Source organism: Aulonocara sp. 'chitande type north' Nkhata Bay, linkage group LG4 (assembly GCF_057382095.1).
Source record: "Aulonocara sp. 'chitande type north' Nkhata Bay isolate Kocher_YH1m ecotype deep benthic linkage group LG4, A_spYH_male_GT1.1, whole genome shotgun sequence".
NCBI lineage: Eukaryota > Metazoa > Chordata > Actinopteri > Cichliformes > Cichlidae > Aulonocara > Aulonocara sp. 'chitande type north' Nkhata Bay.
In genome coordinates this window covers 23,070,684-23,089,372 of record NC_141347.1, presented here as the reverse complement: position 1 = coordinate 23,089,372, position 18,689 = coordinate 23,070,684, and the positions used below count along the sequence as shown (strand labels likewise).

At 36.2% G+C, this 18,689-nt stretch overlaps 1 protein-coding gene across 5 annotated transcripts; it reads left to right on the top strand.

Moving 5' to 3' along the window:
• The first annotated feature begins 1,966 nt into the window (after nucleotides 1-1,966).
• On the top strand, nucleotides 1,967-17,712 carry LOC147332583 (nuclear GTPase SLIP-GC-like). 5 transcript variants are annotated; one of them, XM_086289229.1, is made up of 24 exons: nucleotides 1,967-2,040; nucleotides 2,125-2,172; nucleotides 4,909-4,973; nucleotides 5,072-5,153; nucleotides 5,759-5,871; nucleotides 6,463-6,507; nucleotides 6,590-6,619; nucleotides 6,696-6,720; nucleotides 6,907-6,996; nucleotides 9,163-9,250; nucleotides 9,798-10,014; nucleotides 10,106-10,327; nucleotides 11,266-11,472; nucleotides 11,568-11,743; nucleotides 12,906-12,999; nucleotides 13,080-13,167; nucleotides 13,296-13,417; nucleotides 13,668-13,841; nucleotides 13,930-14,084; nucleotides 14,196-14,313; nucleotides 14,388-14,496; nucleotides 14,602-14,732; nucleotides 14,941-15,022; nucleotides 15,199-17,712. In XM_086289229.1, exons 4-24 carry the CDS (start codon nucleotides 5,087-5,089, stop codon nucleotides 15,282-15,284), a joined length of 2,439 nt encoding a protein of 812 aa, XP_086145355.1. In that variant the 5' UTR covers nucleotides 1,967-2,040; nucleotides 2,125-2,172; nucleotides 4,909-4,973; nucleotides 5,072-5,086; the 3' UTR covers nucleotides 15,285-17,712. The 5 variants fall into 5 exon arrangements, with proteins under 5 accessions (XP_086145355.1, XP_086145354.1, XP_086145357.1 ...); XM_086289228.1 differs by having other exon boundaries at nucleotides 5,072-5,871; XM_086289231.1 differs by lacking the exon at nucleotides 13,668-13,841 and having other exon boundaries at nucleotides 5,072-5,871.
• The last annotated feature ends 977 nt before the right edge of the window (nucleotides 17,713-18,689 follow it).

Genomic DNA, 18,689 nt, shown 5'->3' with positions numbered 1-18,689 from the left:
CACAAAGATAAGGAGTGTTAAGGTCGTGGATGCACTCAAATGTGAGAACTAAAATTTTTAAGTTTATCGTAGCTTGTATGGGTAACCAGTGAAGCTGCTGAAAAATTGGGGTGATATGGTCCCTTAAGGGAGTATGAGTTATGACCCGAGCTGCAGGATTCTGAAGAAGTTGAAGTTTATGGAGGGACTTATTAGGGAGACCAAATAAGAGGGAGTTGCAATAATCAATCAGAGAAGTAATAAGACTATGGACAAGGATGGCAGCAGCATGGGGAGTAGGGAACTAAATGCTTGTGTCCGAGCTGTGGACTGGCTGCAGACGTAGCCGTGCCATTCCAGGGCTTGGTTTTAGCATGGGGGGTCTAGCCAGGACCCTTACTGGATACCGGGTGGGAAGGGACGAAGTCGGTTAATGTTACATAAGTGAAAGTATGCAGAGCGAGTTATGTAATTAATGTGAGACTGAAATGAGAGAGTACTGTCAAAAACTCTACAGTAATACCTAGTTTAACAATTATTATTCACACCAAATACAAGCTTTATACTGACATGCAATGTGAATGGAATTGTAGGAGAAATAATAATGATATATTTTAATATTGCATTGGTAATCACCAATTAATGGCCAATCACATTATATGGTGCTACTATAAATAACTGCCATCTGAGCAGCTGTTAGAGGTGGGGCACTTTGTTTCATACTCAGGTGATGTCGTTTGATCAGCCTGGGCCTGGGTGGGCACTTAATAGCTTTAGAGCAGGGGTGCCCAATCCCGGTCCTCGAGAGCTACTATCCTGCAGCTTTTAGATGCATCCCTACTCCAACACAGCTGAATCAAATGGTTTGATCTCTTCAGCATGCCATCATGTTTGGCAAAGGCCTGATAACAAGCCATTCATTTGATTCAGGTGTGTGGGAACAAGGATGCATCTAAAAGCTGCAGGACGGTAGCTCTCGAGGACTGGGATTGGGCACCCCTGCTTTAGAGCTTTGTTCAAGTTTTCTTCTGCCCATCAGTATATACATATTTATAATATTGCAAATCAATATTTCAAACTAAATTATCTATCCAATTAAACACTTTAAATTCAACTTGGATTTTAACAAAAATGGAAAATTAAAAACCTTGATATTTGAATTAATTTACTTATTTCTCTTTTTTAAATTGCAACTTGAAAATCAGTTTTTTCTAATTTGTCATTTTAAAATGCTTTTTGAAATGAGGTTTTTATTGAGAGTTAAAAAATTGTGAAATCTGTTTTAGTTTGAAGTATTTATTCATTGATTAATAATTCATTTTGAAACATTGATTTATAAATTGTGTTATTAAGTTATTAAGTAATACATTAATTTATTAATTTTTAAATGAATAAAATTATTTTGTATTTTGTTACACTATTCATTATTTTAACACAGATGCACTTCGATGCACTTGACTCTTCTGGTCCTTCGTATTGACATCATTGGTTTCTTGCTCTCGCAACACACACACGCACACACGTCTGCCCCGTGTTGTCAAATGTAATGTTTGTTTTTGTTGTGACTGTGCATAAAGCAATGATGGCAGGGAGGAGGGCGTTCCTCCTGAATGAAGTCTTTGAATTAGCCTTACACGATTTGCAAATGAATGTGATGCAAATGGCTTGATCATAGTTTTTACTTGCCAGAGTTTCAGTTTCTATTTGTGTAAAATAAATGTAAATAAATGTAAAAATAAATGTCTTCGAAGACATTTATTTTTACACTTGTCCTCGAGACTATCTATTACTCTGGATGACATTACTTTTGCGTCAAATCTTGAAGTTATGTCCGTCAATGTGAATATTAAACAAATATGTGGTTTATATCCCCCCCACCCCCGGACCTGTTGTACCTCGTCAGTCTCCGGCACAAAATTAAAGGAAGGGGGATTATTTCAGAATAAAGCTACTGGTACGATATCACGAATTAGACGCCCTTCCATCTAAGCATCCCTCACTAGCTCACCTGTTGCTGTATACATCCGGGTCTTCGTCACCTGCCTTCTGGAGCTGTTACAGGTAGAAGTCGTGTAAATTTTTCTGCTCCCTCCGACTGAATTGGTTACATTTTTGTTGATTGGTGCTACTCATGTTTTTGTATAGATCACCTGCGGATTGTTTCCTCTGAAGTTTTCCCTCCACCGATTGCTGGTATGTTTTAATTCTGTGCATTTAATGATTTTACTTCGCAGTAAACAGGTGTGTTTATAGGTCGTAGCTGCAGAAACCTCCATTCTGAGAACTGGAAGACGCCGTTTGTAACTTTGATTTTTCACGGTCTTAGCTTTATTTCTGTCACAATCGTCTTTTTACTGTAAATGCTAATTTTACCGTGCATTCACAGCATGTGGGTGGGCGGCTGATAGCATTACAGTGGCGCCGCTACTGTTTCTCTGGCTTACACTTACAGAAGTGCTGCTGCTTTGCCTTTATGCTTTGTTTTCTCCCTTCTTTCGTTCGGATTTTATTCTTCCCATTTCAGTAACTGTCTGGGCAGTGATTTGATCTTGATCGTTTGATCTTTGTGCATTGCTCTGGTTTAAGATTTTAGAATAGCCTTTAAGCCGTATGTAGAGCATATGGAAGCCTGTTAATGTGTTTTTGATGTATTGAATTATTCATTTCGAGCAGTTTGAATATATAACAATTAATATTAATTTTTGAAGTGATCAACAATAACACTTCTATTTGGGTGTTTACTGGGTTTTTTGGAGGTGTGGTCCTAAACTTTTGATCAACTGTAAAACAGCCTGTTTCAGTTTAAGCGTTGTTTTCAATAACCTTCTAAAAATGTTTTGTTTTACTCCCATTTCTTCTTTTTGCATGTTTGAGCTCCAGTTGGAACCTTGTTAAGATCCAACCATACAAAATATGATTTTTTTTTGTGCCATTTTTCAAGTGGTCTTAAACTTTTGATCAGGACTGTGTTACACCATTGGAAGTAGGCTGTAACTGTCCCTGAGACAGTTCAAATAAAGTTGGTTATTTCATGTTTCTGTGATAGATTCATGCTTAATTTAGTTCATTTATTTACAAGATAAGATGATAAAAGTCTAACATTAATAAAAAAAAAAACATTTCTAAAATATGTGATTACAAAATATGGGTTTGTTAAATATGTAAAGTGCTGTAAAGTTTGTATGAGGTAGAGTTTGTCACATGACCAGAGTTTGGTTGAGAGCACAACCATGGCATTGTGGAGCTAGCATGGATACATGGCTACAGATGCATCTACAGCCTCAACGTTAATGTTATTCTGCATGTGGTCCAAGAGGCGCACATGGTATGGTTTCATGTATATTGTTTGTATAATGTTGCATATGTGTTCTACACTGGTAATGAGAGGACATTTTTGTGATATCCATTATTATGCATTTTTTCTGTTCTGCTTGCACAAGACTGTTTATGGACACTGATATGAGAGACTGATAAGCTCAAAGCATTTATGTTGTAAACTTTGTGTTTCTTCAGTTTTCATGGTGTCTGAAGACAATAAGAGTGAGAGAGAGAGAAAAATAAATTACCGAAGACATCAGTATGATGCGTGGCCATTCTTTGTTGGACCCCTGTAGTTACATAGGCCCTCTCTCCGTTTTCTAGCTGCAGCTGCACCAGTGTTTCTGCAGTAGGGTTAACCACAGAGGCTTTTTTTTTTTTAGATGAATATTTTATATAAATTAATAACTTGTTTCCTTTTATCAGGGGCTGATGCAATAAAGTGGAAGTGACTGGATGCCTTAGTGGTGGGACCTTCCATGTGTCTTGATTATTTATGGACCTCTGGTTTAAACTGCACCAGTGTGTGTGCAAGACAGGGATGGGGAACTCAAAATCTTGTCTTTTTGAGTCTCAGGTTTAAGTAGCAGCTTTACTAATATTGACCTGTGACTATTTCATGGATTCAGTGCAGCTGCTGAATAGATTACCTTCAGTGTCATTAAAAACACTGATAATGTTACTTAGGACAAAAACACATCATAGTTAATCAAGGCCGTTTTAATAAGGTTAAAGTTTTACCCAGTTATGATACAGCAAAACTGTTGGTAAATGCATATATTCTTGCATCTTTTGGAAAGTTTTGTATTAGGCGAAATTGTATATGCATTATGAAAACAATCTTGCCATGCTGTTTCATCACTCATTCAATCAATCTTGCTTCCTGCAGCCTTTCTGACCTTGTAAATAACATAAACATAGATGAATAACATAAATACATAAATACTGAAGACATGGAACAAATCTGCGTCATGTCATTTATGTTTATTCTTCAGAGAACTTCCTTTTGGAAAGTTGTTTTTTTTTAAGTTTGGTGTTTATTTATATAAATTTTTATTTTAAACATAGCTTTGGAAGTAAACCCAGACTCTTTTTGTGCTGTTTTATCAAAATTGTGTTGACATTCTGACAAAATGGTAAAGAATCTGAGTGTTTTCAAAGAACACATTTGCTTGTCATACCTAACAGTTGCTGTTAGTTTTGTTTTGTCTTTATGTATTTGTTTACCAACGTTATTCCTTTTACATTTTTCCTAGCTGGGTTTTTTCCCACATTCAAACAAAACTAAATGTCAGTGTTTCAATATTTAGTCTTTCACTCACTCCTTATTTTTACATGTCCACTAAGATCCTATAGTCAAACATCCAGCCACTTCCGGCACCTCTGCAATAACACTAGCTCTTCCACCTTTTCGCACTTACCCTTACTCATCCTCTGACTAGCATCTGTTTATGTTCAGATCTGGTTCCACTCACCTCCTTTTGTTCTACTTACCTTCTCTTCCTTTTTTGCTTTTTTTTTTTTTTTTTTACCTTAATCGACTTTTGTTTTTAAAACTTCTACTTATTGTTGGACTTCTCCTTTTTTGTTTTTGTTCCTGACTGTTCCCAGTCTATGCCTTCTGGCTGACTTCACCGTCTCTGAAAGAACCTTTTCTACCGCATCTTCAATAGCAGGTAAACTATTTGAACTTTTGCTCTAAACGTATTGTTTATATATCTGCCTATTCCTAGCCATTTTGTTGTTTGATTAGAAATTACAATTTATCTTTCAGTTTTTCTTTGTGGTCATGGATGATTTTGTGAGAAACAAACTGACTGAATGGGATCTACAAAAGTGGATGGATAAATTTGAAGGTAAGGTATACCTATGCATCACTGATGAGCACAGATTTTGTAGAATAATAATGTGATGTTTAACATGACAATTTGGCAAGCGAAAGGTCACTGGATTGTTTCCAGCTGGAGATTTGGGTCTGTATCAGGAAGAGCATATTGCCTAATGAAGCATTTGGAGCCACCCACTGCGGCAACAACTTGTAGCAAGAGAGTAGCCAATGAATACTGAAAAAGAATCTGTTAGTGTAGACATAAATGCTGCAACTTTGTTGAGCAGCAAAGCAGGTAATTTTCCTACTGTACTGGAGTAGTACATATGCACCAACGGCAACACATTGGTACATTTTATACAAATCTCGATAATAGTTATGATAGTTACTTTTCTGTAGCATCTTGTAGGTTGTTAATTTAACAGAGAAAAGTAAAATATAAATTAATAAAAGAAAACACAAATGACATGCCTTCAATTCAAAGAGCCAATGTATTAAATTGCCCCTGTGAGGGCAAATTACACTTTAACAGCTGTGTCAATAACTAAACTCTCCTTCATCATATGCATATGTGTAGTAATTTTAAAATGATTTGCACTTCTGCATTACTAAGATTTAAATTTTTAATTACAGATGAAGAAATTACACAGGAAAGTTTATATGAACTTAATGATGAACTCATTGATAAGTTGATTCCAAAAGTTGGACCAAGATTAACGTTCAAGCAGAAATTAAAGCAGTTAAAGGTAATTGTACTTGTGTTGTGTTTATTATGCTGCTCTCTTTTTTTGCTTGTTTTCTCTTTTTTTTCTCTTAATAGGTGATCAGCGAGATTTTTGTTTTTCTTTTTAAGTACCCTTTCGCACTGTCCCTCTTCCATTCTGTTTTTCTTTTCTTTCATCTTTCTTTCTGCCTTTCCTATCCCCTAACCATGTCTGTCCCATCTGTAACAACTGAAAATAAAATAAATAATAATAACAAATGTTGATCAAATGGACCAATACGGCAAAGCTGTGATGATCCACTTGGTAAAGTAAATCCGTTGGGTATCTTTGTTGGCCTTCAGACAACAATTCTGACAGCTAAAGAACCAAACGGGACAGACACAGAAATAAATAAATAAATAAATTTTAAAAAGTAATTGTACTGCATGTAATTAGTATTTCTAAAGTTGTCTGTGAAGGTTCTCAGTCAGTTTATTTCTAAAGTTATTTTGCATATTGTTATATTTGGTCTGATAAATCTCAATTTCTGTGAATTTATATTAGAATTGGATTAGTATATGCAAACACACATTAACACAAAACTATTTACCTGGAATTTTTTGTTCTTACTAGGAAGAACAAAACATAAATCAGGAAACAGTCAATTTGTCTGTTCAAGTAAGTTAAATACAATTTCATTTAAATGGCCAAGATCAATAATAGCAATTACAGTGTTTCAGTTACTTTGCACTATTAACAGGAGCAAAAAGAAGCACCTGATATAGATCAGGTAAGATTTATATATAATTAAATTCCTATATTTGATTACATAATTTTTCATGCATTAAATGTACATTGATCCCCAGGTTTTGGCATCCACAAGTGATAAAGGTAAGATGTATGCCTTTATTACCTATATTACAAGTATTAGCAGTATTTTCAAGACAACAGTGTTTTCACTTGGACAGAATAATACCAGTCAGTTTGAGTATTAAATTTCACTCCTGAGCAAATCCCATTTAAAATTATTTATTTGTACATTTTTATTTTTATTTTATTTTATTTTTATTCAATTAGGAAAGAGAAGGTTTGAACATCCAGACGAGTCCAGCAAGTTGCAACCACCAGCTAAACGACAACGTAGCTCCCAACCAAGACCATACTTGGGTATTTCTCTATAAACAATGCCATTTAACAAAAATGGCATTTTTTTCATTGGTTTATTGGTGTAAAAGTATGTTAATAAAATAGAATTTTTAAGAGGCAACGGCTCGCATGCCACATATACCATAATTAAATATTTAATGTTTTTGCCAAGTTCCCATATTATGAGCATGATACATAATGTTCAAACATTTTTCCTCTTTGTATTACATTTTGTATTGACTAACATTGGAGCCGAGGAGCCTGACTTAGCTGGGCTTACTACAAGACACCATGAGCTCAGAACCAGTCATCTTGAAGGGGGCTGGAGTGTTCAAAACCGGAGTTACTCTTGCTGAGACTGGCAGGAGCTGAACTACTCCAGTAGCTTAGTGAGATGTGGTTGGCAGGGCCGAGTTACTCATATTTCCCCAGTTCCAGCCCATGGGTTGGTTAATGGGTCCTGACTGTCTCCTGGCCTCTCTTTCTCTGGTGTACCTCTTCAGGTGATTAGTGAAGGCTATGAGTCTTTGCCTAGCAGTTTATAAGGCCTTGGGCATGGGTAGCTTGCTATACTTTTTAAGCATCCCTTTCTTCATCACACCTTTCTGCAGCTCTAATAATTGGCTAACTTCCCTCTGTGCTGCCTTGACCTTGGCATGCACTTCTTCTAGTAGACTGTCAGAGGATACGTCTTATACTCTTGGTAATCAACCATGGAGGATCCAGGTTTTCAGCGTAGCCACAATCTTTTCTTTAAGCTCAGCTGCTCTCGTACTCAATCCCTTGAATACACCTGTTATTCTTGGAGCTCTGTGAGATCTGGTGATCATAAAATCCCCTCTGACCTGACGTGACCTGTCCCACCAATACCATAGCATTTGTGTTATACAGCATCAGTCTTGAGTTGTGGTAGCAGTTACTTCTCTTGGTTGCTGGAACAATGAGATACTTGTTGTTTTATAATTAGTCTAGATGCTAGATGTACAGCTGTTGTTTGGTTAGCATATCTTAGTTGCACTGCAATGTAACATGTGACAATTAAAAGCCGCAGTTTAGAGATTAGGTGGCATATCATCAAAGTAACCATTCATTTTACCGGAATCCTTGAATTTCTCCCGAATTATGTCCTTTCATCTATTTTCTTACCGTGGTAATGTCACCTTTCTCCATCCCTTCCTCGCTCTTTTGTGGACTTCTGTCCCTCCTGTACTTCTCCTTTGCTGATGCTAGTAACATCAGCCTCCTGTGAGTGTGAGGGCTTGTTACTTGTTGGTGTCGGTGTTGTTGTTGGTACCACCGTTGATGGCGCAGCTGCTAACGTGTCAGTTACCTTGACATATTTTGTTGCATTTATTGTAAGTGGATTTTTTTTCTTTTTCTCTCTTAGCTTTTCAGGTTCATCTTTTCACCACTTCTTCCACAATAAACTCTGTTCTACAAGGTGTGTGAGTGCACAGCAAAGGTGGAGAGGGCCTGGTTGTGTTAAGCGATTTGATTGGGTAAAACAGTGTCAGTTAATGATAGCAGTTAATTAATGAATAGGCAGCTGTCAGTGTTTGTGTGGATGGTCCACAGCAGTCATTGGTCTAAAAGCACATTGGCAAAACAGGCAAATGTCTGGTATGCCAGATTACCAGTCAAGCCCTGGTGGGCACTGAAGGTGGAGGGATCAGGTTTGGGGAGGAATCCTGTCACTCATGGTTTTGAGCTTGTGGGGCTCGAGAATCAGCTGGCAGTTACTGATAGGCCAAGTGGAATGTAGATCTGGCAGTAGCTGAACGAAAAACTCCGAACTGCCAGTGCAGAGGAGAGTCCAGCTATTAGATGAACCTTTTGAGTCAGGAATGAAAATGCAGCATTCGTAGTCATCACAAAACACTGTACCATCATTTTATGCTGTCAGAGATATTTGAGGTTGCACGGGAGTTTTCCAAACCAATCTATTTGGGGTTTTTGGAATTCGAGAAGGTATTTTATCCTGTGAGAAAAGAATGGAGTGGCCACTCAGGAAAGCACTTTTGCTTCGAGTAAAATATGTCTTTGGGTCCTGTTCACAAGTGAGAGTGGAGTGAGAAATTAGTGATATGGTGAGATGGTCATTCAGAAAGGACTCAGAGAAAGGATCATTGGGATGGTTTCACTGGTTTATAGCTCCTGCTAAATAATTATTTACTTCTTTGCTTACAGAAGCAATCGTGCTGTCTGATGTAAAAAACATAATGAAATTCGTCCATGCCAGACTACACGAAAAAGACAAGCTCAGTGCTTTCCTGAAGTGAGTATTACGTTTCCATATTCTTTGTTGTGTCTGTATAGCCATGTTAGAAAGCCATGTTTGTTTGTTTGTTTGCTAGCAAGTGATTCTAGAATCATAAATAATCATAGTAACATGGACATTCATTCCTTATTTAATTTGTAAGACTCAAGACCTCCATTGTTTGGGAGCACATGAGCTGTCTTTTATTGTTGGGGGATGTTCATTACAAGAAATAACAGTTTTCTTTTTGCTGAGCCTACATGAACCTACATTTTGTGCTAGTATTCACCAATGTATTTCTTGACTGGTGAAGTATTTTTACTATTACTTACTTTATTAGTTACTTTAAAGTTGTATTGCTGACAGACAGGTTAAAACAGAAAATGAATTCTTCCAATGCTTTAAGTGTGGATCACAGTTAGTCTCACTTGGGTTTGATTTACTTCTGCCAGACTTTTATTCTTGTGAATTTCTGGTAAGTCTGTATAGTACAGCTACTTTTATTTGCTGTTTCTGGTATCCACAAATTAGAGGTAAAAATTTAACTCTTCCTCTCATTTAACAGGAAAAAAATTAGGGATTTGGAGACAGACAAGAGGGAGCTGGTTGGTGTCTTTGGTAAAACTGGGGCTGGAAAGAGTTCTCTGATAAATGCCATCATTGAAGAGAAGAACCTTTTGCCTTCTGGAAGTGTCAGTGCATGCACCTCAGTCATGATCAAAGTGGAGGCTAACATGCAAGGCTCTAAGTATGAGGCAGACATTGAGTTCATCACACCAGAGGTAAAATTAGTTTTAGCTGCAGAAATATAATATCTTATTTTTCTGGGTTTAGGCCCTTTTAATAAAACTGAGAAGCATTTTTGTTTTTAAGGAGTGGAAAGATGAGTTGTGGTCATCTCATCAATTTATTGGGGATAATGAAGACTGTGAAATGGATGTTGATAATGACTATCATGACATCAGTGAAAAGTTTTCAGCGCTCTATGGAGAAGAATGGAAAGGAAAGTCTTTTGAAGATCTTATGGATGGAAAATATTTCAGAGAAATTCCAGAATTTCCCCAAAGCAGGAGGAAGATTTTGTCATGTGAATCAGTAAGACATCACCGCTCTATTACTAAACAGGAAGTGTGATGTGTTAAAATTGTATAAATTTGCTGTTATTAAGTATAGTATTTGGTTTCAGTAATTTAGGAACTGTGCAACCTACAGTAAGAGGTGTATGAGACAATTGTCCACTAACAAAAAAAATTAATCTGTTCTATTTTGTTATATTATCTGTCATTTTCAGACATATTTTCTTTTTAGGCCTGTGACAGACAGGCAACCTGTTCCAGGTATACCCCAACTGTCTCCATATGGCAACTGGAGAGGTTGCAGCCCCCTTTGAGACCCTAAATTAGAAAGTTGAAGAGAATGAATGGATGGATCAGTCATTTTAAACACTGTTTATATTTGAAAAGTTGGTTCAAAATTCAAGGGGTGTGTGTGTGTGTGTGTGTGTGTGTGTGTGTGTGTGTGTGTGTGTGTGTGTGTGTGTGTGTGTGTGTGTGTGTGTGTGTGTGTCATTTTAGGAAAAGTCATCAAATTTCAAGATTTTACTGCTGTTAAATGTGACTTTTGATCTGAACAGTATCTAAGGGTTAAATTACACCATTTAACAGTTTGATTCTTGGGTGATTTCACTATGTGCAACACAGTGATTTATTACTGTTACTGAAGGTTACTCACCATACCAACTAGATTTTAAGTCTTAATATAAAATGAGTAACAGTAGGGTGGGCATTAGGTAAGGCTGCACTTTTTGCAGCAATCTCCTATAGAAAACTATTCCACACGGATATAAAACAGGTCTGCTGATCACATTTAAATCTAAAATTAATGACTCATGCAAACTTTTACTGAGACTAGTTAATTGCTTTTTTGTCATCTTTTATGGCACTGTAATTCTTTAAAGCAATCTGTAACACACTTGCAGTGTAGGATTGAAGTAAAACTGTCTTGCATTGCTTTATTTTTGTTATTTATTGCAGGCTGATGAACTCTCTGCAGAATGTGTCAAATACACAAGAAGTGATTCAAAACAAGGAGAAGGTAATGAAGGAAAAAAGTGGTTTTGGCCACTGGTGAAGTGTGTGACTGTCAGGTTGCCAAACAATCCTTTTCTCCAGCATGTCACACTTGTGGACCTTCCTGGAAATGGCGACCGTAACAAGTGCAGAGATCAGATGTGGAAAGGGGTAATTCACATTTACTGCTCTTTGCTTTATTCTGTGCAAACAGTAATGTCATCTTTTGATGAAGCATTGAGACGATGATGTTATTCTCCTTTCAGATACTTGGAAATTGTTCTACTGTGTGGATTGTGACTGAAATTAATCGTGCAACGTCAGAGAAAGAGGCCTGGGAGATCCTGGACAGTGTCAGTAGTCTGATTGGAAATGGTGGCGAATGTCAGCAAATTCACTTTATCTGCACCAAGTCTGATCTTCTTGATGACTCAGATGATCTGTAAGTAAATTTCCCATGCTGATCAGCTGCAGGGTGTTTCCATAGAAGATCAACCCAGGCTAGACAAAGAGTGAAGCAAAGGGTTTGGCTTTATTAATGCAGAACATTTAGGTCAAAAGGAGTCTCAGACGCTGAGACAATTTTATAAAGTTTACTAAATAAGGTGCACTGAGTAATGAAAAGAGAATTGCCTGGTCAGAAGGAAATTGAGTTATTTGAGAGTGACGCAGGCAAGGCAGCTTTATGTATGGGTACAAAATCTATGAGATTATAGGAAACTTCCGAACAAATCATAATCCATCTAGATCATGTCTCCAAAAGTTGAATCTGTTCATCTGGATGTAGCGTTTTGTGGGAGAAATATTTCATCACTTATCCAAGTGACTTCTTGACTACTTCAATATTCATATGGACAATGACAAAATCCCTCTTTCCAGAGAGATCTGCCATCCATGACCTTCCATCTATTCACAGCTCCTCAACCCCTCATGAACTTGTTTCTCATTATAATGTCAACCTTCATAACCTTCGTAACATATTTGCTCCACTTAAACATCGAACTGTCTCATTTTCCCATTCAGCACTATGGTTTACCCCCAACCTGCGTCATCTTAAAGCTAAAGGACGCCAACTCGAACGTCTATTCAAGAAAACTGGACTTGCTATACATAAAGAAATGTATAATGATCATGTTTTGTTCTATAAGTACTGCATTGTTTCAGCCAAATTCGCATACTACTTTGGTTTAATCAGTTCTAATGAAGGTAACTCCAGGTCTCTCTTTTCATTGTTCAGTAAAATTACAAAAACTCGAGACATATTCTCCTCCCATATGTATTCTGCTGACTTTTGTAATTCTCTTATCTCTTTTTTTCACCCGTAAAATCTCAGATATTCACCGTCAACTTAACTCTGCAGGAGCTTCCGACTCTGAAGTAGACTTCCTGTTTCTCCCACTGTCTTCCTGTCATTTATTTTCCATTATCACAAACATTCTTGATTTGTATCACTTTTTTCTCAAATATCCATTACAGTCTTAAGGAAGGTACCTCATTAGTCTGTTGGTGGGTTATTGCCATTGAGACAAGTATATTTCTTTGTGTGTGTGTGTGTGTGTGTGTGTGTGTGTGTGTGTGTGTGTGTGTTACCCCCCTTTTTTTAGTTCGTCAGCTGATTTCCATGATCTACTAACTGAAAGAAATGTGCAAGCCAAGGATGCAATAAAGATAGAATTCAACAAGCAAAGCAAGATTAAGGTGAATTTTATAGTCCGACAGAGAGTCTAATGCAAACTCTCTCCACATTTGCATTAAATTGAAATCACATTTTTCCCTAGAAACACTTCACTGACGACACTTTCAAAGTGTTCACAGTGAGCTCCAAAGAGTTCCTAAAAGAAAACTACTTAAGTCCAGAAGATACTGGTAGGTGAAGTCTCCTTTATGTAAACATAACATGCATAGCTAGAATGCTAATGTTTTTTCAGTTTTCTTTGATTGAAAGAAGAATTGTTTAATTTTAATTAAACTATGTATGTATGTCCTTGAAACAGAAATAACCAAACTTCAGAGATTTTTGCAAGATCTCAATGACTGTCACTCAGAGACGGTAAACTATGTGAAGGGAGCTCACGGGATTCTGTCTTTGATTCAAGGCGCCAACTCCAGAGGAGTGGTAAGGTCAAGTAAGAGATACAAAATAATATTCTCTTAAATGTTTGGATTTCTCATATGTATTTGTGTTTCTTTTATTGGTTTTTGTTACTAATTTATGAGTTATTATTTGATTGATTCGTGTAGGTTTGCTGTTCTATTTTGCTTCTTAGGTCCGTATTACAGGAGAGTGACTTTTTAAACCAACTGAATTTCATTAAGAAACAACAACAAGTAGTTTTTATGGTTTTACTAATAAAAATATTTTTCAGAATAGTAAAAAAGGCGAGGTGTGTGAAGAACTTGAGATAAACATGAGCCTCCAACTTGATAATGTCAGAAAAGAAATGGAAGACGCCTATACGGCTTTAAAAAAATGTCTTGATGATGGTGTTGAGAAATCCAAACGTTCATATGGAGAAAAACTCAAGAACTTCTTGTATGATGTATGTAGTTTAATCATAGTTAAAATACATACAGATTTTGCATGACAATGTAAAATGCAATAATTCTGAGTTTTCTTTTGTGTTTCAGGGAAAGAATGGTGGTGCTTTTTACAATTTACCGAAGTGTGTCGTTGAGAATGGTGGCATCTACAAACCAAAAAAAGGGAAACCAATAAACCTTAATATGAAGTTGGCTTCCTGTCTGATTGACAGCATTGGTGCAGAATTCAGAAAAACCTTCCCGTAATAAAAACATGTTCTAAACAGTCACATAATATCATTCAAGATATGTAATTTATAACATATAAACTTGCCAGTTAAGCCATTATGATCTACAATGTTTACATGTTTTAGAAATGAAGTAACTTGTGGAGCATTCAATGGAGTCATCAAGACATTTTCACTTGACATTGATTCTCTGATTGAAAAGTACCAAAATGCTGAACTGCAACTCAGATTTCTCAAGACAGAGGTAAGAAGTGAAACTTTACTGTCTATCAATGGACTGATGGTAAAGTTCATCCTTATTTCATGTTTGTCTGTAAGGAAGAAAATATTAAGGCAAGACTGAGCAGAATCATCCAGAAACAGAAGAAAAATGTCTACAGCAGTCTGACAGAGACGATTGAGAACATTATGGAAGAAGGCTACAAGAGTAAGAAATAAAATCAGAGATTCACAACTTGGCAGTGAAACAGATATTTTATTTTTTAGAATTATTTGGCATGAAAAGTCTGAAGAGTTTTCTGTCTTTTTGTAGAGGCTTTAGCATTTACAGGAGAAGGCACGCTGTACAACATGAGGGAGACTATTGAGAACCACGTGCACTCAAAGAAGGACATGTTTGAACAGGCAAAAAACACCATGTTGGAGAAGTTGCACGATTTGATGGTTTGTCATGTTTTATAAAGAATTATGATGAACATATTTTCTCATAACTCACCTGAAGCCTTTTTCTGTATTTAACTGGATTAGCCTTATACAAAAATGGTTGTTTCCATTCATATTTTTCATCCAGTCTGAGAACCTTCTAAATACAACTTTAACACAGTATCTTAGTCTGTGGTAAGTGATGAAAAACTTTAAAATTTTAAATTAGGTATACGTCTTGGAGACTCTGGAGAAAACTATGAAGGAATCTATTGGACTTTCATTCAAAGCTGGAGAGTGCTTACTCCCAGGTAAACAGTTTGATGTAATTACATTGGTTCAAATTGTTTCCCTTCCCTCTTTATCTTTGCAGTCTTGTCTATATATTTATCTTTAAAAAAATAAATGAATAAATAACTGATTACTCATTCACACATATGTGTGTCACTCTGGGGGGAAACAATTCAAAAAATATTTTGTTTTTCAGATGTTTCAACAGAGTTTGAGATGGTGAAGAAATATTATGATCAACTTGTAGGCACTCCAGATGATGAAATATCACTAACTCTGTAAATCCTAATGTTATCAACTGTCAAATGTCAATGTTTTTTGTCTTTAAAAATGTTAAAATTTGTTTTAAGTACATATGCTGATCATCTTAGAGGCTGCAATTAGTCCATTTTAGGGACTAGTGTAGTGTGAGGATTGTTAAAAGCAATATTAAGATGTAAATAATTCATATCTTCCATTTGTCATTGTTCAGTAGTTAAGTAAAACTATTTATGCATTTTGACTGATACTGTTTAAAAAGCTTGAGAATATATTTTTTATGTGCTTGATCTGCTTACCCTGAGTTACAGTTTTTCATATTAAATCATTACATGACATTATAGAGTTGTGTAATGTTTAGATTATTTCTTGTATTCTTCCTCTCATTTAGTCATGTTGTCTTGTTGGTTTACAGCTTAATTTCTCCCTTGGTGTTCCTTAGTCCTGTGTTATGAAAAATGTATTTCCTCTTTGGTTCTTGACTTTTTTTTTTTTTTTAAGTTTTAGGATCCAAACTTAGTAAACAATCCTGCTCCATAACAAAACAAACATACAAAAACCCATTGCATTACAGTTTTTGGAAATATGAAATCACTATAACATTGTATACATGTGTATTTAAACATCTTTACATTGACAGAAATTGGAGTTTGGTTTGACCCATCTGTGATAGAAGTGAGCTGTATGTGGTCTATGATGAAAAATGCGTTTTACATCCTGTGAGGCCTTAATGTCGTGTTATCGTTTGGTGGGCCTGTTTTTATTTCCTTTTTGTTCAGACCATCATTAGTGGCTCTTCCCATCCATTATGAGAAAAGGAGTTCACCTGTTTGGGAACCTATGTAAGGTGATATAATTTTAAGATGGCTGCCACCCTCCCCCTCCTCTAAGAAGGCTGAGGCTTTTCTGGCACCCAATTTATTTATTTATTTTTTCTTGCTGTTGTTTTTTTCCCCTTTTGTGGCTTTTCCGTTTTTTTTCTAGTTTCAGTCACTTGTAGCTAGGTTATAGGTAAGCACACAGTTGTTGTTGCTTTTTTTGCTTTACCACTGTGCTTAATAAATGAATATGGTAAAATTGTTTGTGTGGAATTCCCTTCTTTGTTGTCTAAGGAGCTTGGAAAGAAAACCGTCTGGACTTTTCTAAGTTGCTTGAAGATGTTTCACCTCTCATCCGAGAAGCTTCTTCAGTCATAACTTATCCATGCCTTCGTTACTTCAAGATTAGACTACTGCAACTCCCTTTACTTTTTTTTTTTTTTTCTAACTTTATTTAAAGTAAACAAGTTTACATATAAAATGCACATACACATACAATTACATATACAAAACCTTGAGCACATACAAAAGGGAGAAACAAGGAGGAAAATCTAGCATCTGAGTCCACACAACGCTCACAAGACTTACAGTTTTAATTCGTTCCAGGGGAAAACTTTCCCAAGTTTCAGGTCCATTGTTCGTCTTCTCCGCAGGTCTGTAATGATATGTTTACTCACCACATCACTACTTATCATCTTTTGTTCTAACACTCCTTTGGCACGAGTTTTCCAAATATGTGTGTTTATTACACACATTACTAACCAAAAGAGTCTCCTTTTGTCGTCACACATTTTTTCTTTAAACAAACCATATTTAACTGCTTTAATATTAACATCCACATCATAGCCAATTTCTGTCATTTTCTGCCTGATCTCAGTTGTCCTATAACAATCCAATAGGAGATGTTCTAGGGTCTCATCTTCATCACAACCTGTCATAGGGCATTTCATGGTGGTAACAAAACAACTCCATTTTACCACCGCTCTCACAGGGAGGCGCCCGAGCGAGATGAGCCATACCACGTCTCTCATGCTTTCAGATAATAATTTGTCTTGTATATTTTTAACTATTGAAAGGTTTTCATCTTCATTTGCATACTTATATTGAATTACACCTTCATTTTTGGTTTCATTAATTTTTTTATAGATATTTTTCGTATTATCTTGGAGAAAATTTAAACTATATTGTTCCCATTGACTTGATAAGTCACCGAACATAAGTCTGTGGTATGGAACACCCGCTCTGGCCCTGCCCCTTTTCTTTTGCCACAATTGCTCCTTCCCTCGAACCCACGGGGCACCCCGAGAAATTGCGCTTTGAGTAATTTTTATAAAAGGAATTCGCAAAACAATCTCTAAGTCTGGGGCTCCCAAGCCCCCGTGCTTCCTACTCTTGTACATAAATTTCCTCTTAGTCACTTCTCGATTGGATCCCCAGATAAATTTAATGCACATCTTACTTATTTTCATTACAGTTGTTCTCGGGGGAGGAAAAATTGCGGCAAGGAAAAGAAGTTTCGAAATTATGTGTGTTTTTACAATATTAATACGTGTTTTATAATTTGTATCTTTATTTTCCCATTTCATAATTTCCATTTTAATTTCATTTTCTTTCTTATTCCAATTTAGTAAACTAGAGTCAGTATTATCAATCCATATACCCAGAATTTTAATCTCCCTACAAAGAGAGATCATCATTTTAGGTTGTCTGGTCGGATGTCCAAACCACACCCCTTCAGTTTTGTCTTGGTTCAGTTTGGCACCTGATGCCTGTTCGTAATGGTGTAATATCTCCATAACTGAAGACAGTTCGTTTTGGTTTCTAATTATCACCGTCACGTCATCTGCATACGCCAAAGCTGCGATTTTAAGGGATTTATCAAGGACGTATCCCTTGATCCGTTTATCATCATTTATCCTTTTCAATAAGGGATTAATTGCAAGGACATATAACGCAGCACTCAAAGGACATCCTTGTTTAACCCCGCACTCAGCACTAAAAGGGGATGAGAGCTTTCCATTTACCTTAACTTGCACTAGGGACTTTTTATAAATCAATTGGATAATAGAAATAAATTGGTCCGGAAAATTATAAGCTTTCATTACTTTCCATAAATAAGAGTGGGAAACAGAATCAAAAGCCCTCCTTTGATCTAATCCTAAAATGCAGAGTTCTGAGTCTTTTCCATTATAAATAATTTCTCTTAACATACTTAAGTTATCCCACATCAATCGTCCCTTAATTGCGCATGTTTGTTCTTTTTCAATGATAATATCTAATACATCCTCTAGTCTAGACATAATTATTTTAGCAAAAATCTTATAATCTACATTCATTATTGTCAGTTGCCTATAATTGTTAATATCTTCTCTATCACCGTTCTTATATAATAAACACATAACTCCTTCATAAAGCGATTTACCCATTGTTTTTCTTTCTATTCCTTCATTAAAATACTGAGTTAACAATTCAGACAGTTCTTTACTCACAGTTTTGTAAAATTCAGAGGGGAGTCCATCCAGACCAGGTGTTTTATCGGTACTAAGTTGGTTAATTACTGACTCCACTTCCTCTCTTTTAATTTTCCCAATCAAAGTTTCATAAATGACAG